Source organism: Miniopterus schreibersii (assembly GCF_964146895.1).
Source record: "Miniopterus schreibersii genome assembly, chromosome: 2".
NCBI lineage: Eukaryota > Metazoa > Chordata > Mammalia > Chiroptera > Miniopteridae > Miniopterus > Miniopterus schreibersii.
The window spans coordinates 120100080-120121684 of record NC_138102.1 but is presented as its reverse complement, the minus strand read 5'-3'; the positions used below and the strand labels follow the sequence as shown (position 1 = coordinate 120121684).

Here is a 21605-nt window from a genome sequence, read left to right as displayed (position 1 = left end):
CTAAATACTTTGCCTTTTCATAGTGATTGATTACTATATAGTCCTTAAAATATTTAGTAGTACAAGTGGTTGTTACGTGCCATGAATTATTTTTGAATGTCATTTTCTCTTAGCTCTGCTTGGGGTAGCAGACACTCCCTGATGAGGGCTTCGATTGTTAGTGTTAAAGGGACGATTACAGGGTTGACATTTTAGTATGAAAGACTAGAAGCTGAATAAGGCATCATACTGCTTTCTGAGCTGGTCTGTAGACATATTTGCAAAACTTGCCAAGGTTTTCCTTGGGAAATGGTTTTGGACCTCTCCTTAGTTGAGACCCCAAAGATCCAGACTATGGAGCAGAGAAGAGAGGATATATTTCCCTGGGAATATTTCCAACCACAAGCTGCCATAAACATAGTCACAGAAAAATCTTGTCAACTTTCTTAGCTACAGAAAATGCTCAGTTAGCTGTTTGTGATGTCTGGGCCACACTAATGCGCCACCTTGTTTGCCTGTTAGAATGATTTAGTTTTAAAAGTGTAGCCCTGACAGCCATGGACTTGCTATACTCTGTAAAGGTACATGAAAGAAATAGATTCTAGACATAGCCTGTCCTCTTTTGATCTAATTCATTCTGACCCATCTTTCTGGTATGAGTTAGAGACCAAGCACCCAAATTTATAAAGGCCCATTCTAGTCCATGATAAACTATGGCATTTGTCTCCCCCCACACCCCATGATAACGGTTCTTACAAAGACCTAAGCAGTGGCCTCAAAGGCCCTACACAGCTTGGGCCATTTCCTCTCCAGCTCTCATTCTGACTCCCTGGAGTTCTTGTTACTCCTGTCTCAGGGCCTTTGCACTATCCAGTTTCCATCTTGTGACACCATTCCTTCCAACATCCTCATGCTCCCTTACCGCCTTCTAACCTTTGGTAAATGCCGCCTGCTTGGAGAGGCATACCCTGGCCTCCGTGTTTAACATAGCAGCTCCCGTCGGCATCCCCATTCTCTTTATCCTGGTTCATTGTTCTTAACATGGTATAGCTTTTACTTGTATATTATATATTTATCCAAATTTTATACTATACTTAGATATTCTATGTCTCCCTCCGCTAGAATAGAGGTTTCATGATCCCCATCTCTTTGTTTCTCATCTCAACCTCCAGCACCTCAAAAGTGCCTAGCACGTAGTAGGTGTTCACTGAACGGTAGAAGTGAAGAAGAGTGAAGGGAGCCATTACATGCTGGACGCTCTATATGGAGAGGCCACACCTACCTTGATCACTTCTGTGGGCTTTGTGTTTTAGTGCTGGGAACATAGAAGGTGCTCAATAAATATCGGTTGGTTGGATGAATACATAGATTTCATCTAAAAGCCAACGGAACATTTGGTATAAATAAAAAGAATGAAAGTCCAAAATATTTTCCTGTCTTATGCCACTTGAAATGTGTGGCCTGTCAGAAAATTGCTTCTCCCACAATGGCTCTTACAGAGCTAGAAGGCAAGTTTTGCTAAAACATTAATAATCAAGGGCACTAATACACTGGTGCTTAGCTTGCAGCCCATTCTCTTTTACAGGGTCAAAGGCAGAAGATAGGCCATTGAAATCCACAAAACATTTTATATTTTTCAAAGCATGTTTCTCCATGAGGAGAGTATGTAATAATTATCAGTAATGTTATACTTGGTCCTGATGCCCATCCACTGATTTAACTATTGAATGAAAAGATTCAGAGCTGCTGTTTGTTAGGGAGGTGGGCATAGCATTTCTAAGGAATATCCAGTTTGAAAAGGAAGAGGGTTGACACTCTTGCAAATTGAGTGCAGTATGTTGTGAGGACACTCAAAAGCAATTAATTATGCTGATGGTGGGAGAGCTCCCATCACGCTTGTTTGCTATGTATAATAACCTAAACAAATTATGCTAAAATTTGAGTCGGTTTTCATAAAGCTAGAAGTAATAAGACTGAAGATGTCAGGATATGCAGATTCCATGAGTTTTTCTACTATAGTCATTGGACCCAATTCTATCATCATTATTGCACCTCACAGCTCATCAAATCTCTGCATCCTGGGGCATCTTCTGTTCTCTCCCTCCCCTGGATGCTTCCCTGGGTCGTTTGGACTGGGTCTGTGAGTCAGTGTTTAGAGTATTGCCCAAGGGTCAGAAGAGGTACAAGTAGGAAGGATATGTTTGGCATCCCAAAGGCATTTTCCCACAGAAACTTTCTTATACATATTTGCTAGATTCTTCTATAGCAGTGATTTTCAACCCTTTTCATCTCATGGCACACATAAACTAATTACTAAAATTCTGTAGCACACCAAAGCATGTACCGTATTTTTGCCAACCTAACAAAAATAAATAAATACAATTTTAATTCACACTGGATAACCTTTGTTATGTTGGCTGTTGTCTTTTATTTTATTTTATTTTATTTTATTTGACAATCTAAGGGAAAAGAGGTCAGTGTCCCTGACTAAACAGCTATTGCATGTTTAAAAAATTCTTGTAGCACACCAGTTGAAAATTACCTCTCTATAGTAACATTTTATTATTGTTATTAAACTATTTCAATGCTATTTTAAAAAAAATTTTTATGGGCTGAGTTTGCCACTAAGTCCCACATAATCTCTCTTAAAATTATGTTCTAAGTACAGATAATTCATTCATAGTTTGAAGATTGTTACTATTATGAACATCTTAAATACCTTTCTGGTATTGAAATAAACCTTTAAGCTCTCTTCAGAACATGTGAATCACTTGAACCAGATATACTTGCCATATTTATCCTACCTCAATTTGTAAGGAATTATCTGAAATTAAACAAACAAACCTTTTCCATCTTGTCTTCCTAGTTTCAGTCTCATCTTTCTAATTGCCAGGTAGGCACCTCAGTTCTCATGAGTTTCTCAGATTCAGTGAGTATGAATCCATCTCGATGATCCCCCTCCATAGTATTATCCTTCCCCCAAACCAGTATCTGTTCCTTAATGTGCTGTTGCTGTGAAGTGTATGAGCATTCTCCCAGTAGTAATACATGAGATAACCTTTACTACTTCCTCTATCTCAGTTTGTGTGCACATCTAATAAGCTAATATATTCTTAAATTTTCTAAATGACTCTATGTTTCATATCCTCCTATCAATATCTACTGTCACTATTCTAATTTAGGGTCTCATACCTCACCTGGTGTTTTGGAAGTAGCCTATATGGACTCAATGCTTCAAAGCACTTACCTTTTTCGTAGCTACCTGAGTTTTCTCAAAAACCTTCAGTGGCATCCCACTGTTTAAAGAATGAACTTCAAACTCCTTAACAAAATAGTCAAGTGCTCCTTAACTTAGCTCCCAAGTTACTATCTGAAGCTTGTTCCCAGCTATATTCCTTCACGAACCCTGGTGTCTCTGTGGCATCTCTATTCCTTGAATTTAGGGATTCTGAATCTTTTCTGAACCACGGATTCATTTGGCCATCTGGTGAAGTGCTTGGACCCCTTCCTAGAGTAGTACTTTCATTGTATAACATAATAAACATAAGATTACTAAAGAAAGCAATTCTACAGTAATAAAATTCTGTCTGTCTGTGAATCCTTTTGTTTATGTCTTTGAAGTGCCCCTAAACCTGCTCCTGTGATTATCAAAATCCTTCTCATCTTTCAAAGCCTCTTCAGTTCCCGTCTCCTCTGTGCAACTTTACCTTGACTTCCTGGCCCATCTGTATTCACCACTTTGCCCTTTGCCCTCTCATTGATTATTTTTTTTTCTAATTAGGACTTATCTTTACTTTGGCCTTTATTATAAAATATTGTATTAATTAACAATGATGGGCCAAACACTCTACTGGTCAGTTTCACATGTTTTATCTTCATATTTCTTTTTAAAACGCTATAAAATATGCATATGAGAAGGAAACTGAGATACAGAAATTTTGTTGTTTGACCAAGGTCACACAGCTTTCCCCTTTTATAAATTATTCGAGGAAGGGAATATTTTATCTTCCTCTCTGTACCTTCTCAGGATCTATAGAATAGTATTTGTCCAGTAATGCTTGTTTATGTGGATTTAAAAATTAGAAATACTGGAAAATACTTATTTCTCAATCTTTAATGCCTCTAGAATCGACTAGGGACAAAGGAGGGGAAAACGTGTACAGCTGTGTCCCTCGGTCAGTGTCCATGACGGCATTCTAGAAACCCTTCTCACACCCAGCAGTTTCACAAATTGAAAACTCAAATCCTGCATATGAGCGAAATCATATGGTTCTTAGCTTTTTTCTGACTGACTGAAGACAATCTGACTGTGGGTGGTGGGCACACAATGCAATAGACAGATCATGTATCATAGAAATGTGCACCTGAAACCTATATGGTCTTATTAACCAATGTCACCCCAATAAATTTAATAAAAAAGAGAAAGCTTACACAAGGGGTTTCATCAGTCAATTCCTTAAAATATTATCCCTTGTTTTGCACTCTTGATGAGAAAACAATAATAAAAGTAGAACAAATTAAAGAATTTGTTTGTAATCACAATGAATCCAGCAGTGTTTACATTTGTAATAACAGGATCAGTTGTATAATTTACTTGCTATGCTACCCCCTCAGGGAAAACAATAAAATCAGCCCAATTTGCATTCATCTGACAATACATTTTGAATTTAATTACCTTGTGCTAGTTTCACTTTTCTGTAGTCTAATATGTTTTACAAGTTTTCTTAAAACAACATTGTTAGGCTATCTATTTTAGAATAAAAAACAAAAAAGATTTATTTTAGCAGTAGTAAATCTTTTCAATATTATTTTGAGTTTAAAAACCGTGTCTGTATGGCCCTAGCCAGTGTTTCTCAGTGGTCAGTGTTAGCCGGCGCACAGAAGGGTCTCGGGTTTGATTCCCCGTCAAGGGTCTGAACCCAGCCCCGGTCAGGGTACATGTGGAAGGCAGCCAAGCAGTGCGTCTCTTACATCGATGTTTCTCTTTCTTTCCCCTTCCCTCTCTCCCTTCCATTCTCTCTAAAAGAATCAATGGAAAAATATATTCAGGTGAGTATTAAAAAACAAAACAAAACAAAACATGTATGTATGACCATTAATGCCTTAAGTGAAAGTTCTTTACGTATAGTAATTTGGAAAGGAATTCCATGTTTTTAGTTACCAACACCTTTAGGGTGCTGTGAGCTATAAATTAATGCATAATTCATTCATTAGGGCTATCCATTTTTCATGATATCTTCCTATTATTGTACTGTAGCAAATACTACTTCAAGTGTTGATAATAAATGATTTTCTGTTTGTATAGCTCCAGATGGTCCTCCTGAAAATGTGTATGTGGTAGCAACATCACCTTTTAGCATCAACATCAGCTGGAGTGAACCTGCTGTCCTTACTGGACCGACCTTCTATCTGATAGATGTCGAATCGGTAAGGCTGGTCTTGCCTTCTGCAGAAGGCTGTATAGAGCGTGGACACGGACAGACAAGAAAAACAAAAAGAAAACTCACAGACACAGACAACAGTGTGGTGGTCACCATATGAAGGGCGGTGAGGGGGTAGTGGAGGGTAAAGGGGTCAAATCTGTGATGATGAGAGAAGATTTGACTTTGGGCGGTAGGTATACAGTGCAATGTACAGATGATGTATCAGAACTGTACCCTCGAAACTTACATAATCCTATTAACCATTGTCACCCCAATACATTTAATTAAAAAGAAATAAATACAGGTTTTGGAGCCAAACTATTTGTATTTTAATACTAGCTCTATTAGACTTTAGGTAATGTACTTAACCTGTGTTTCAGTGTCCACATCTGTAAAATAAAGATTAATAATAGATAACATTATCTAGAGTGCAGAGATTTCATGAAGACTAACTAAATCAGTTAATATGCCTAAAGAACTTAAAACATTGCGTGACACATAATAAGTACTCAATAAATGCAAAACATAATAACATGATTATTATTATATATTGATCTTCAGGGTGTAGATGGTGTATATAAACAAGTGGTTAAATTGATAATACACTGGTTTAAAATACAGTGAAAAAGGATTCATAATACCAAATGAAAAGGGAGAAGAGCATTAGGAGAGATATATCCCAAATAACATCAGAGCTTATTATTTTCTTTTCACTTGCATTATCATGCCTTATCTAACCACATTTTGATGTAAATATTACTATCTTCATTTTGCATAAAGGCAAGAGAGGCACAGACACGATAAATAATTTCTTACATAACCGAGACTTGGCTAAGACCAGCAGACAGTGCTGTGAGAGGAAAAAGGAACAGCCATTAAATAACAAATAAAATTTGCCAAATTGAAATATACACTCACCAAATCCACTTTGGATCAAGGATAGCAAGAATTCGAACAGATACTAGCACTTCATAGTTTTCCTGGGATTCTTGGAACCAGGTAGTCATTTAGGTCCTTCCTCTGTTCATTAATTCAATACAAATTTTTAAGTAAATCCAACATGCCAGCATTATTCTAAGTTCTGCATATGTACAACTGAACAAGTCAGATGTGGTCATATTCTTTATAGAGCTTATCAGCAGCTCATTTCATTAATATATAACTATCTACATTAAAAAACCATTGGCCCCCAGACCCAGGAAGAACACATGTCATTGAATTTAGGGCTCATGGTGCAGCCTGGATTTTGCCAAATACTAGCCATGAGGACATACAAGTATTCTCCTACAAGACTCAAATTAAGCAAAAATTGACCACTTTCAATAAAAATATTTGGGCACAGATATCATCCTGGATGATTCTACTGAAAATTAATGCATTTTGTAGTCATTTGTTCATTGTTATCTTTATCTTTTTATGTAACAAATATTTCTTGAGCAGCCTCTATTTACCAAAACAAGGATGACACACAAAATTTTGTTCTCAAATAGTTCATACTGTAGTGGGAGACACTAGAATATAAATAGCTAATTATAGAGTGTGAGGTATGCAGTTTTTTTGGAATAAAAACTAACAAAGTAATTAAGGTTTCTGTTATGGAAGACACAGGATATAGATAAGACTTCACAGAGCAGGTTAAATTTGTTCTGGGGCTTGGTTTATCAAGTAGGGAAAGGAAGCGGTGGAAAAGAAAAAGGAGAGAAATGGAACCAGTCTAATTACGGATACTGTATATAAAACTACCACACTTCAAAAATAAATAAAAATGTTTCATAATAATAATTGGCGATCAAATATAATATGAGCAAACAACCTTGGAACCGATTAAAGGGATATGATGAATCAAAAAGGTCTGAGGCATCAGTGCTGGGTAAGTGGACAAATACTGGTTAACAATAACAAAGACTGAGTAGGTTTAGTGAAAGAAGATAAATTTTACACAAGCTAAATATGAAGACCTAGCATTCTTTTTGGATTTTATTAAATATTATTTAAGACGTATTAGATCACGTGCATGCTGTGTCATATTTTTACTTCTCCATATTTGTTATCCGTTGTTTTCATGGAAGGCATTGGAATAGTTTAGTTTTACTTTGTGTGATCATGCCCAGTGAACTTATGGTAGTGTAGACTGTTCTAGACTGTTGAACCACCTGACTGCAGATCCCACGTCAGCTACTTAGTTGTTATGGAATGTTGAGGAATTCACCTCAACTCTACAAAATCAGAGTTGAAGTAGCTCTGTGGTCAGGCAAATAACATAAATGAGTCGTCAGAATGAAGCCAACGGGGCGGGGCAGTGATGACCTGGAGGCCCAGGCCCCGTTATAGGAATCAGCTGTCATTCATCTCCAGACAGTTTTACCCATCATGAATATAAGCCTAGGCTTAAGGAAAAATTTAAAAGCCAGATGTTCATGTGATATTTGAATATTGACAACTAATTAAATACACACTTTCTACCAGTAGGAATATGCACCTCATCAATTGGATTTCTAGGCTAATTTCTTTTCCTGCCATGTTAGAGCAGCGGAACATCTCCTCCACTGCTCTGTCTTAAGGTGGGAGCCATCTATTTGACTTTTTTCAGTGCTGATATTATGTATCAGCCTTTTGTTGTGTTTCTCATATGAACATTGCATTAAGTTAAGAAAGCCCTTAAAAAAGAACATTTGAAGACCATATACTGAACAAAAAGCCATCTTTCAAAGTTACCAGGGAGGGTCAAGTTGACAATGAACTTAATACTGTGAACAATATATATAATTTGTTCTAGAGTGTTTCAAAATCATGTACCTGAGAGGAGCATGCAAAATAGGATTTTACATTTTCTGATGCCCATCTCAGGAAAAGAGTTTCCCTAGCGGTAGAAACTTTAGCTATGTTTAATTCCTCCAGTGAATAGTCCAGACTGTCCATCAAAGATACACCATGTTCAAATAAATTATACAACTATATTTCGGACACCTAAGGATATTAAGCTGTGCATACTTAATAATTATGACATCTACAGTTGAGTTCTTATCCAGCATCATACATCGTGCTAGTTCAGAGTTTTTCAAACTGCAATCGAGACCAGCATTTTAAAATGAACTGGAATAAAATTATAAAGAACAGAAAATACTAAGTGTATTTCAAAAAGAAGTTGTATTTCTGAAAATTGTATATGTACATGTACATACTTCTTTATACCTGAAAAGTGACTTTATGAATTATGTTATGAATAACAATATCCTGAATTATGTTACAAAATGTGTTTCTTTTTTGTGAAGCAGGGTATTAAATAAAACAAAATACCTCAGATCTATTTTTTTTAAATCTCAATAAAACACTGTAAATACATGTTATCACCCATTTTACATACACAGAAAGTAAGATGCAGAGAGCATGACTTGACAAATGCTATATAAGAGCTATTAAGTGACTAAGTTGGGATTTGAACCTTTGATGGTTGAGTACCAAAACCTATATTCTTTCTTTTATAAAACTGGAGTAGAAAGTAGTATTTCATTGACTGCAGAGATGATTTTTGCTTTATTCTGATGATTTTTGATGCATTAATTGTTTTTTCTTTTACTTTTAATTGTTAAAAAAATGCTAATTCGTAAACTGTTAAAGTAACACCTTAGATTTCCCAGGACAATTTCTTTAAAAAAATACAGTTGACCCTTGAACAACACAGGGGTTAGGGGCACCAACCCCTACACAGTTGAAAATCTGCATATAACTTTTGACTCTGCCAAAACTTGTTATTCCTCAGTGTCCACAGGGATTGGTTCCAGGACCACCTGTGGATACCAAAAGCCTCAGATGGTCAAGCCCCGACATAAATGGCACAGATGAATGCGAACAGGCAGCCCTCTGCATCTGTAGACTCCTATCCACAGATTGAAAGCAGTACAGATATTCATTGAAAAAATCTGCATCTATGTGGACCCACACAGTTCGAACATGTGTTGTTCAAGGGTCAACTCTAATTTAAGTCTTGACCAGATAAATATATCACATGTAGCTTTGTATTATTATATTTTAGTGATTTGTATCTCAAGTGCTGCTTCCTTTAATTGTTAGCTATTTTTTCCTATAGGTAGACAGTGATGAATTTAATATTTCCTTAATCAAGTCAAATGAAGAAAATAAAACCATAGAAATTAAAGATTTAAAAATATTCACAAGGTATTCTGTGGTGATCACTGCATTCACTGGCAACGTTAGTGCTGCATATGTAGAAGGAAAGTCGAGTGCTGAAGTCATTGTCACTACTTTAGAATCAGGTAAGGCATATTTTTCATCATTGCTAAAAATTGACCTAGTTAGGTATCTTTCTTACAGTTTCTCACACCCCTCCCTAAAATATGTTACAAAAAAATTTTTAACGCATATAAATATAAAAGTCAATGACTCACTGTGATTGACAAAAGTGAAGCTTTCTATTTTTGAGGCAAAGTGGAATTATGTAGAATAACCAATCCTTGTAAATAAAAAAATAAATTAGTTCATAATAAACCCACTTATACTTTTTGTTCCTATTTATTTATACACACAGTGTTTCAGAAATAGTTACCTTGCTGAAGAGATGATTTTCCCAGTTGTCTGTAGCCAAAAATGCTTCACCTAAAACTCCATTTTAGTTATTCTGTCTCATGATTTGAATGTACATTAAAGTGATAATACTCTATTATTAAATAATCTGGAAGTCAAAATTAGAATCCAATCGCATTTACCATATCTGTTTTCTTCACTTAGTTAAGTGACATGTTTTATTATATAATCTACTTGATAAATGTCAGAATCCATACAGATTTCCTCAAGTTCCTATGAACAGGGTCTGAATGAATAATAAGATTGTAACCAATAAGAATTAAATGTGGAAAGTCAGCTTCCCAGAGCTCGCTTGCCCCATCCTCCTGCAGACTCCTGATGTTCTTTGCCACCAGATATGTCTTTGGAAAGAGCACATGAAGGGATGTGTTGCTATAGTTTATTTGTTGCTATCTGTAAGGTAAGTAGAGGAGGTAAAAATAATTTTTAGTTAGTCTTTTCATTATGTTATCTGCTGTATTGTTTGTTGTTATGGTTCTAAATTAAAAAGTGCATCTTATTCTCTGAACCCTAAAATTCCACTTGTTTCAAATTTGCTGCCACGTATATCCCAGGTATCTATTTTCTTACAGTTGTTACACTTCTCCCTCATCCTGCCTACCTGTGAGGAAAGATGCTGCTGAACTTACGCACATTCATGCCATAAAGCATTAATTGCAAATCTTAATGTTTTACCTCTTCCAAGGATATTGTAGTTTAATAAGCTTTTCCTGAACATCTGTAAGTCAAATTTTAGATGTAAAACCAAATGTATTTGGAGACTAGGAAGTTCTTTCCCGCATTTAAAGAATTCTTCCACTTGTGCAACTTTAATCCTGATCTTATTTTTGAGAAACATCTCTTGTAAAAAGAATATATACTAAGTAATTCTTATGTATCCTAAAAATGTTTAACAGCTAATGTTGTGAAAATGTGTGTTGAACCAGTTTAACCTTTATTTTAGCTATGTATTTTTGTACTTAAAATATGATAGTTGGCACAATAACATTTTATCTCATTCTCTTTTTTTCTCACTGTTATTTATTTATTTTTAGTTTATTTATCTTTAGTTTTTTTTAAATTTATCTTTATTGTTGAAAGTATTACAGGTGTCCCATTTCCTCCTCCAATTGACCCCCTCCACCTCGCTCCCACCCCCTCCCCAGGCCTTCACCCCTTCATTGTCTGTGTCCATGGGTTATGCATATATGCATATAACTTCTTTGGTTAATCTCTTCCCACCCTGCACCCCCCCTTCCCTCTTTCCTCTGAAATATGATTGTCTGTTACATGCATCAATGTATCTGGATCTGTTTAGTTCATCAGATTCTTTTGTTCATTAGCTTCTTGTTCAAGAAGACCCTTCAACTTTTCCTGTAGTGCTGGTCTGGTGGTGATGAACTCCTTTAGCTTTTCCGTGTCTGAGAAGCTCTTTATCTGACCTTCAATTCTAAATGATAGCTTTGCTGGGTAGAGCAATCTTGGTTGTAGTTCCATGTTTTTCATCACTTTGAATATTTCTTGCCACTCCCTTCTGGCCTGGTAAGATTCTGTTGAGAAATCAGCTGACAGTCATATGGGTGCTCCCTTGTAGGTAACTAATTGCTTTTCTCTTGCTGCTTTTAAGATTCTCTCTTTGTCTTTAACCTTTAGCATTTTAATTATGATGTGTCTTGCTGTGAGTTCCTCTTGTTTGGGACCCTCTGTGCTTCCTGGACTTGTAAGCCTATTTCTTTCCCCAAGTAGGGGAAGTTTTCCGTAATTATTTTTTCAAATAGGTTTTCAATTTCTTGCTCTCTTTCCTCTCCTTCTGGCATCCCAATAATACGAATGTTGGGGCTCTTGAAATTGTCCCAGAGGCTCCTATGCTATCTTCATATTTCTGGATTCTTTTTTTCTCTCTGCTCTTCTGGTTGGGTGTTTTTTGTTTCCTCATGTTCCAAATTGCTGATTTGATTCTCAGCGTCCTCTGCTCTACTGTTGATTTCCTGTAAATTATTCTTCATTTCAGTTTGGGTAGCCTTCATTTCAAATTGGTCCTTTATTATGTCATCGATTTTCTCAATTATTTTCATCATACTCTTACTAATATCCTTGAGCATCCTTATAACCATTATTCTGAATTCTGTATCTGTTAGCTTGCTTGGATTTATTTCATTTAGTTCCTTTTCTAGAGATTTCTTCTATTCTTTCCTTTGTGACAATTTTCTTTGCCCCCACATTTTGGCTGCTTCCAGGTGTTTGTTTCTATGTATTAGTAGAGCTGCTCTGTCTCCTGGAGTTTGTAGAGTGGCTTTGTGTAGTAGGTGTCCTGTAGGGTCCAGTGGCTCAGCCTCCCCAGTGACCTGAGCTGGACCTTCTAGGTCCTCCCCTGTGTGGGCTGTGTGCACTGTCCTGTTGTAGTTGAGCCTTGGTTGCTGTTGGTGTCCCTGGGAGGAACTGACCCCCAGGCCAATCGGCTGTGAGGACCAGCTGCAACTACAGTCAAAGAGCTGCTGTGCTGGAGACACCCCTATGGAGCAGGATTTGCTTCAGTGGGGCTTTGGTGTTCACCAAGTGCACCCCTTGAGTGTGTCACTCATGGATGTGGTAGGGTTGTAATCCAGTGTGGTTGAGTCTGACCACCAGGTGCACTGTCTCTGGGGCCTCCCGGGAGGTACAAAGTCAGCCTGTGTCAGTGCCTTGCCCAGGGCCACCCAGCAAGAGCTACTCAGCAAACCGTAGTTGGCTGCTACTTGTGCTGGGCTTGGAGGTGTCCAGGAGAGGCCAAGCTATGAGCCAATGCAGCTGCCGCTAGTGCCAGGCCTGGGGCCACTTCTCAAGCCTTATGGGGCCCGCTGCCTCTTGTTTGAGAGATTTTAGGAAAGTCCTAAGCATGAGGCTGGAGAGGCCACTTGCACAGAAAAGCCCCTGGAAATGGCCTGGATGAGCTGCAGGTGGGGAGGGGCGGGGCCTCGGGAATCACGGGGCGGGGCCAAAGGTGGGAGTCAGGTGCTGGCGATTCAAACATGGCGCCTGCCTGCCGGCTGTGTGCGGGGAGGACTCGCCAAAGGAGCCATGGCCTCTGCCAGCCCTTCTGCCTGGGAGGAAGCCGCCCCTCCACCTCTCGCCCGGATCCCAGGCAGGTTAGTTCCCCCCGAGTGTCCCAGGTCCTTTCAGGCTGCTGCCCGGCGCTGGGCTCAGAGGGAGCGTCCGAGTGAGTCCGTGCCGGGCCCTTTAGAGGAGCTGCTGGGGCTCCCGCAGCCTCCGAGACCCTCAGGGACAGTCCCCGCTGGTTTCACAGCCCTGGAGCCCTGGGCTGGGGGCCTGCTCTGGGGCTGGGGCCCCTCAATCCCCTGGGAAACCTCCACCATGGAGATTCCCTCCCGGGTTTCAACCGCAGCACCGGGTGTGGGCCTGCGGCTGCATCTCCGGGACTCAGCCCCGATCCGCCCGCGTCTCCGCCCCTCCTCCCCGTCTCGGTGCTTCTTCAGGTCCCTGGCTGTGGGGCTTCTGTGCAGCCAGATCTCAGGAGGCTCTGAGTGAGGTTGGTTCTGTATTTTAGTTGGAATTTTGATGTGGTTGTAGGAGGCGGCGGATGCAGCTGTTACCTACGCGCCATCTTGTTTCCTCTCACTGTTATTTATTTACTTATTTTTGCTTGCCACGGGGCACTATCTCTAAAGATGTTTGCAAGAAAATAAAGATTATACCTGAACTACTAGCAGCCAAATATTAACAGCCTTCTTTGTGGAAATTTTTTACTTAGAATAAAAGAAAATATCCATTTCAATTTGATCAAAACAGATATATTCATTCAATCAGTTATTTATATAAAGAGCACTAATTATGTAGTGTAGTAAGAACTAGTTCATAAAATATATTTTTATTATGAACTATATTCATAAAATAATTTTATCCTCATGTATATCATTTTCTTTCACAATAATTTATTGATACTTAGTTATATGTTCAGCTAACATGTTTATCAAAAATAAACTGGAATATCTAGGTTATATAAAGAACTCTTAAAACTCAATACTACTCAATACTAACAAATCCAATATGAAAGCTGACAAAAGAAATTTCACCAAAGAAGGAAATATGACTGGCAGATAAACTCATGATAAGATAGATTTTCAGTATCATTACTTATTAGAAAAATGCAAATTAAAACCACGATGAGATATCACTATGCATCTTCTAGAACAGGTAAAATAATAATTTTAAAAATAGTGAGACTACCAAGCCCTGGCAAAGATGCAGAAAGACTGGATTTCTCAGATATTTCTAGAGCAACTATAAAAGGGTAGAGCCACAATGGAAAATACTTTCATAATCTTCTATGAAACCAAACATGCACTTACCGCATGATCCAGCAATTGCCCTCTCACGCATTTATCAGAGAATTGAGAACTTGTGTTCATGCAAACATCTGTATGTAAATGTTAATAGCAGATTTATTAGTGATAACAAAAAAACTGGAAGCAGCCCAAATGTTTTTCTATGATTAAACAAATTCTGGTACACCCATATAAGGGAACACTACTCAGAAACGATAAAAGAATGAACTATTGATACATGCAAGAACTCTGATGAACCTCCCAGTCATTACGTCATTCTCAAAATGACAAAACTATGGAGATGGAGAATTATTAGTGTTGTGGGGAGGCATGGAGGGCAAATACAAGGGGATAGGAGGAGGAAGTTCCTTTATGGTGATGAAATTGCTCTGTATCTTGTTTCTTGTGATGTTTATAGGAATCTGTACATGGGATTAAATTGTATAGAACTGCAAACAAGAAAGCATGAAAAAGTGGTTAAATTTGAATATTGTCTGTACTCTTATTAACAGCATTGTACCAATGTCAGTTTCCAGGCTTGATATTAAACTATACTTATAAGATGTCACCACTGGGGAAAGCTAGGGGACTGTGTGTGATTTTTGCAGCTTCCTGTGAGTCTGTGTTATTTATTAAATTGTACTCGTCATGGAAATGTGTTCTATATAACAGTAAATGCATACATAAAGCTAAATAAATAAGAAAGAAATGTCTAAGTAAATGAATTGGATCAGCATTCTGGTTCCTGTGACCTAAAGATGTCATTGATTTTACAATGTATCAACCATTTTGCTTGTTTCCATAATTCACATTAGCATAGTTTAAATAATCTGTGTAATATTCTTTATAAACAGAAATTTGAAGTGAATAAGTTTTATATGGAGATCCAAAAGAACATATTTTTTATAAAATTTAATTGCTTAATATTTCATTTTAGTCCCTAAGGATCCACCTAACAACATGACATTTCAGAAGATACCAGATGAAGTTACAAAATTTCAGTTAACGTTCCTTCCTCCTTCTCAACCCAATGGAAATATCCAAGTATACCAAGCTTTGGTTTACCGAGAAGATGATCCTACTGCTGTTCAGGTTCACAACCTCAGTATCATCCAGAAAACTGACACGTCTGTCATTGCAATGTTAGAAGGACTAAAGGGTGGACACACATACAATATCAGTGTAAGCTTTCATAGCTTTTAATTATTCGCCTATTTTACAAAGTCATTTTACAAACTTGGCATTCAGAAATATTTCAGCTTATGTACACATTTCATTTTTCATATCTTTTGTGGGATTGTTTAAGATATGCCAACAGAAAATAGATTTAGAGAAATGAAATTGGTGATGCCCTGTTATAATACAGCAAGTCCTATGAAACTTTGTAGATGATTAAAACAGCTGTACAATTGTAGTAGAAATGCCGAAATAAAGGAGAAAGGAAATGCATGTTAAAAGTAAAAGAGCAGTAGTATATAAAGAGATAATTGTGCCAAGTGTAAAACTAGGAATGTGTGGTTAAAAATGGGAAATGGAAAAACAAATTTCAATGGCAAAGAGCAGAAATAACTATTTACATGATTAAAATCTCCATGTCTTTCACATAACTATTACTAAAAACTAGTAACATTATATCTTCATTCTAAGTTATTTATTTTGGAAAGTAAGCATGTATATGAGTTCAAATGCATATATAGAGACACATACAATTTGTTTTGTTTGATGATTTTTATAGCATGTCTTACAATTTTCAAATAGAATTATCTGATTCAGAAAATCATCTTTTAAGCAACATAGAATTCATCCTAAACCTTAGCTTATTAACTATTATCAACTAATCCTCCTACCAACTCTTTATAATGATCAGAATACTATCATTAATGTTTGTGTGTATGTGTGCAGGCATGTGTGTGGTGTCCTCAAAAATGTATACAACTTTAACAGCTGATAGTTGTTAAATGAAAGTAAAATGTATTTTAATAAACACTGCCTTTATAATTATTCAAAGTGTGTAAGTGTGTGTATACATTTTTCGGGACCCCTTTATAATATATATATATATATATTTCTCTCCTAGCTTACTTTGTATCTTATATATATCTTGCTAGTATTCTTGTTGCACATACCATTAAATAGACTAACACTGTGAAAGATCTATTAGAGGGACAGTGGTGGTTAAGAGAATGAACTGACCTTGGTTCAGATCCTGACTTAGCTATTTTCTGTGTCTGGTCAGTTTCCTCAAATATGGATCATAGTTTCCTTATCTGAAAAATTAGTAATAGGAATAATATAATTTCTTTATAGAAATGTATTAAAGATTTATAGTTATGGTAAATAGGGATTGCGCTATCAGTTTTGCCTATTGTGAATATGAGAAAAAATAGAAAATAAAACACAAATAATATAATTTAAAAAACAAGAAATAAGTTTTCTAATTGGTTGTTCACAAAATGGAATTTATAGCTTCCTCAACTCCTGAGAGTCTATTAGAAATGTATAACTTCAGCACCTGTCCCCATCTCCTGAAAGAAAATCTGCATATCTTCATTTAACAAGGTCTCTAAATGACTTCGTTCCACAATGCAATTTGAGAAGCACTGTCCAGCTCATCATTTATTATATCACTTAAAAGTTAGGTTGTACCGTAAAGAAATAAAAATAATGCAGCACAGTATAATATCATTTTTTGTTGTGGATACTTTCTTAAATTTACAAATTCCAATAAACATTCTTTTTAGATATTTTTAAACCATATTATTGGGACTTTGTTTATCATAACTGCCACATCATATATATCATTATCATGTTAATTCAAAGTATCTATAGTATGGAGTGTGAGTCACTATAAATAAATTGATTTGAGTAAACATATTCTGAATTTTGTTTCTCAAGTATAATGAAACTGGCCAAGAACACAGCCTTTGCTTTATATAGCAATATAACATGAATAAAAGAAGATTCTGTGTCTACAGTTTCCTAAGCACAAAGTTAATTGAAAGGATTCACATCTGTGTAAATCACCCTCTGTATATACAAACAGAAATGCTTTATGTGTATATGCTGCATTACGCAGGTTATAGCGTCAGATACTTTGGGGCAGGGGTGAAGAAGGGCATAAAGGGCAACTTTCAGAGGGATGATTTAATACAGGAAAACTGGGAGGCTGAGGAATAGGATTTCATCTCAGAGAAGGGAAAAAGAAGATCTTGAATATGGATTTGCAGGAAACCAGTTCCCTAGCCGCAGAGAGAAGGAACAGATGTCAGAGTAGAAGAGAGCACAGACACAGCATCTTTTCTGTTCCTCCTACGGGTTCCGACTGAAGCCCTGGCCCTTTCCCAGCCTCAGTGATCGGTCTATTTCGGTCACTCAGCCTTTGATCTACAGGGCTTAGTAACATAAGAAGAGTTTTAAGAATTACTTTATTGTTAATGTTCTTCCTTCATATACAATATGCATTTAAGTGAGTGCAAGAAAATTATAATGAGCAAACTCTATGCAATTGTTTTTAAAAGTAGAGTCATTTTAAAATTACGTATGACCATAGTCAGTTATATATACACATAAGCAATAATCTGAAAATAGTAACAAGGTGTTTCTTTGTTTTAGGTTTATGCAATCAATAGTGCTGGCGCAGGACCCAAGGTTCAGATGAGAATAACCATGGATATTAAAGGTATATACACGAGCTCCCTTTCCACAAATGCTGTTGTCTTAATCAAATAGTAGTTATAACTTGAGTTCTGTATTGGAGTTAAGGATGTAGTCAAGCTTTTAATGATGCGTGTGCATATAATAATTGTATTTAAGTAATAATGTATGCTTAGTAAAGCTATAATTAAAATGCCCAAATAATTATGCAGATTACCATGTTAAATAAAGAGAATGCCCACCAGCTATTTTTCTTATATTTCTTTTCCTCTAACTTTAGACTTTTCTGAGACAAATTTTATAGTTCATTACTTTGTTTTTTAATTTTAATGAAGGGTAAAACTCATTCTTTAAATTACCCGTGACTAGAAGTTGACTAGTTAATTAGATTCCTTGAATGAGCTTTATTTATAGAGCAAGTTGGGTTCTTTTCAGTTAATCAAATAGAGTTTACTGAACCACTATGTGATCAGCTTTATGATTCTAACTACAAAGATTCTGATCTATCAATTCATTAATCTGACTGGTAGTTTTTATAGAAAATATAACTAAAATTTGGAGCCCCTCACTCCCCAAGTTCACAAAAGCTGAAAAATATTGTTAAGAGGAATTTAGGGCCATTCAGTTATTCAGGGTTCCTTCTCCTCCTGAGACTGAAAACATGCATATAATTTTGCCCTCTCTCTAAAAATCTGTATAAACCTGCAGAGAGCTAAAAAACCCAAAAAATCCAAAACACCCAAAAAACTTAAGCATATGGACCTTTATTAAAATTCCACCACCTGTTGCTTCTCTCTTTAATGCAAGTAGTAACTCTTCTCTGTCTTCAGTAAGAACAGCAGAGCATGAAGATTAAAAGCCAGCTCTAGGCTGAGTCTAGGGTCAAACTGCAGAGGCTGAATCCTGAATTGGCCACTTGATATCCGTTTGATTTTGGGCAAGTTTCTTAACCTCTATAAGCCTGTGTAGTGGAGATAATACTAGTTCCTACTCCATAGATTGCTGTGAGGAATAAAAGAGATAATCTTTGAAAAACCCTTAGGACAGTGCCTGGAAACTAGTACTATCAAGAATGAGAAATATTCACTGTAAAGCGAAGCTGATACATTTTATCATTTCATCAATGGGTAGTTTGCATAATTGCAATAGTATTAATTATTTGCTTTAATTGATAAATTATGTGCTTAGAATATACAAATACAAAAAGCCTTAAAAATCAGTAATTTTTTTAAAATGACAATAAAGAAGAGCTCACGTCATACTATCTTAATCTCTGTTATTCATTGGCAGACATGTAAATATGCAGTAACAATAGATGCATTGTATTAATTCTTCAGTAAAAAATTTCCATTTCATCTGCTTTGGTCATCCCAGGTGAACATAATTCTGTCTTTCCTCTCCTTAGGGCAGATAGATTCATGGCCAGTTATCTAGAGGAGGTGTATGTGTACTGGTGGCAATGGTGGGGTCTTAGAGAAATTAATCTTTGTTCAGTGACATGAGTGGTTTTTTTAGTAACATGGAGTGATGCTGAATTAATAGTAGTCTCATTAAATTTACATTTGACTGATAACGTCAAGTTGAATAGTAATGTCCAATGTCAGATTCTTCTAACTGGAAGGAAACCTTTTCTTGGGGACTCGCCAGTGGCCTTCTTGAGAGTTTCTCAGAACTCCCTGAAACCTGAGGCTCTTCCTGCTGAATTCTTTCTTCCTTCTTCCCTTTCACAGGTGTCGACCTGTGATCTGTGGTCTAAAGGCTTCCGCAGCTACTCCTGCTCACTGTCACTTTACTCTTCACAGATATTTTCCCCAATAGACTTGCTACTCATCTAATATCATAGCCTTTATGTCTCAGGGGAATGAGCTAAAGGATCAAGTAAAAAAGATTTGGTTTCCTTTTCTAGCTATGTCACATAAGGCCATTCTTCTTGTGTGTAAAATGGAAATAATAATGCCAATTTTATAGCATTATTGAGAGGCCTTTTAAAAAGATTTAATAAATATGGAAATTGGAGTTTGATTAAGCAACTTACTGTTGCTCACACAGCTGGTATGTATAGATATAAGATGAAATTAAACAAACAGAGCTTCTAAAAATATTGATTTTGGAGATATTTGTATTTATTGATGGTAAAATGTGAATTATCAGTGCACTTTTAGAAATTATTCTGGCAATGTCTATTAAAGTTGAAAATACGTATATGTTTTGTTCCAGAAATTCTGCTCTTGGGAATCTGTTGTACAGAAGTAAAAGGATGTTTGGCATCAATAAACTTGGGGGGTAGGAGGTGCTGGTATGACTAGAATAGAAATTGGTAGACCAGCTAAAAGATGTAAAAGAAGGAGAAGAAACGCTAAAATAAAATAGTAGTATGATTTAGTGCATTCGTAAAAATTATATAGGAGTGAGAGCGTATCTAATTTGAATTTATTTAATATGTGAAGATAAGTCAGATGTCCAGAAACCGTACTTGAGTCCCATTATTTCAAGTTAAGTCTTAAATATGTGATTATACCATCAGGAGATAATAATTGCTTAATATTTGCTGTATTAAAATAAAACTCAGTTTCATTTGTTCTTTATGTTTGGCATCACTTTATCTGTAGATTAACTGCATGAAATAAAAATTTAAAATGCTTATTTATTTTCTTCAGAAACAAAATATCAATTACATTATGATATTTCTTTGTTTATAGCTCCAGCACGACCAAAAACCAAGCCAACCCCTATTTATGATGCCACAGGAAAATTGCTTGTGACTTCAACAACAATTACAATCAGAATGCCAATATGTTACTACAATGATGATCATGGACCCATCAAAAATGTTCAAGTGCTTGTAACAGAAGCAGGAGGTATCATCAAATAATAACTTACCTTGTTAAGTTGTAAAGTATGACTTGCTGAATGGTATAGAAATTTCAGTTCAAAATTAGTAATATAAGTTGACTTCTGATTATAGCACAACTCATGAGCTTAATAGATTGTCAATATTATCATCAACTGTACTAAACATTTATTTATGTCTAAAATTTTTATGAAAATAAGAGAAGGCATAGTTAAAATAAATGATTTATTTATTTCATATGCTAATGGGACTGTTTTAACTTTGGTAGCTTCATTGGAGGTATGAACATTAGAGTTACCCTTGACTGAGGGATGTTTTTTCCCTCTAGCTGCTTATCCAGGTAAATCACTTGAATCATCCCTGGTAGTTCATAGAGTGAAAGATATTTCATCCAGAAATTCCTCATGCAATTATAAAAACACCCTTTGCAAATGTGAAAAATATATGAATATATACTTATAATCATTCTTTCTTTCTGAAAACAGCTCAACATGATGGAAATGTAACAAAGTGGTATGATGCGTATTTTAATAAACCAAGGCCATATTTTACAAATGAAGGCTTTCCTAACCCTCCGTGTACAGAAGGAAAGACCAAGTTCAGTAGCAATGAAGAAATCTACATCATAGGTGCTGATCATGCATGCATGATTCCTGGCAATGAAGACAAAATTTGCAATGGACCTCTGAAGCCAAAAAAGCAGTACTTGTAAGTGTGGTTTATACCTACCCTGCATCGTGTTAGCAAGCTGGTTGACAACTTTCATCCATCCACCCACCTATCCTTTTATCTTCC

At 36.4% G+C, this 21605-nt stretch overlaps 1 protein-coding gene across 1 annotated transcript in view; it reads left to right on the top strand.

The window, feature by feature from the left end:
- PTPRQ (protein tyrosine phosphatase receptor type Q) overlaps positions 1–21605 on the top strand; it is a 238901-nt gene that overhangs the window by 162797 nt on the left and 54499 nt on the right. The window contains exons 45-50 of the mRNA XM_081127762.1: positions 5285–5406; positions 9490–9676; positions 15243–15487; positions 17918–17984; positions 20659–20817; positions 21296–21518. Of these exons, the coding sequence (XP_080983888.1) occupies positions 5285–5406; positions 9490–9676; positions 15243–15487; positions 17918–17984; positions 20659–20817; positions 21296–21518 (1003 nt within the window). The remainder of the gene's footprint in view (positions 1–5284; positions 5407–9489; positions 9677–15242; positions 15488–17917; positions 17985–20658; positions 20818–21295; positions 21519–21605) is intronic.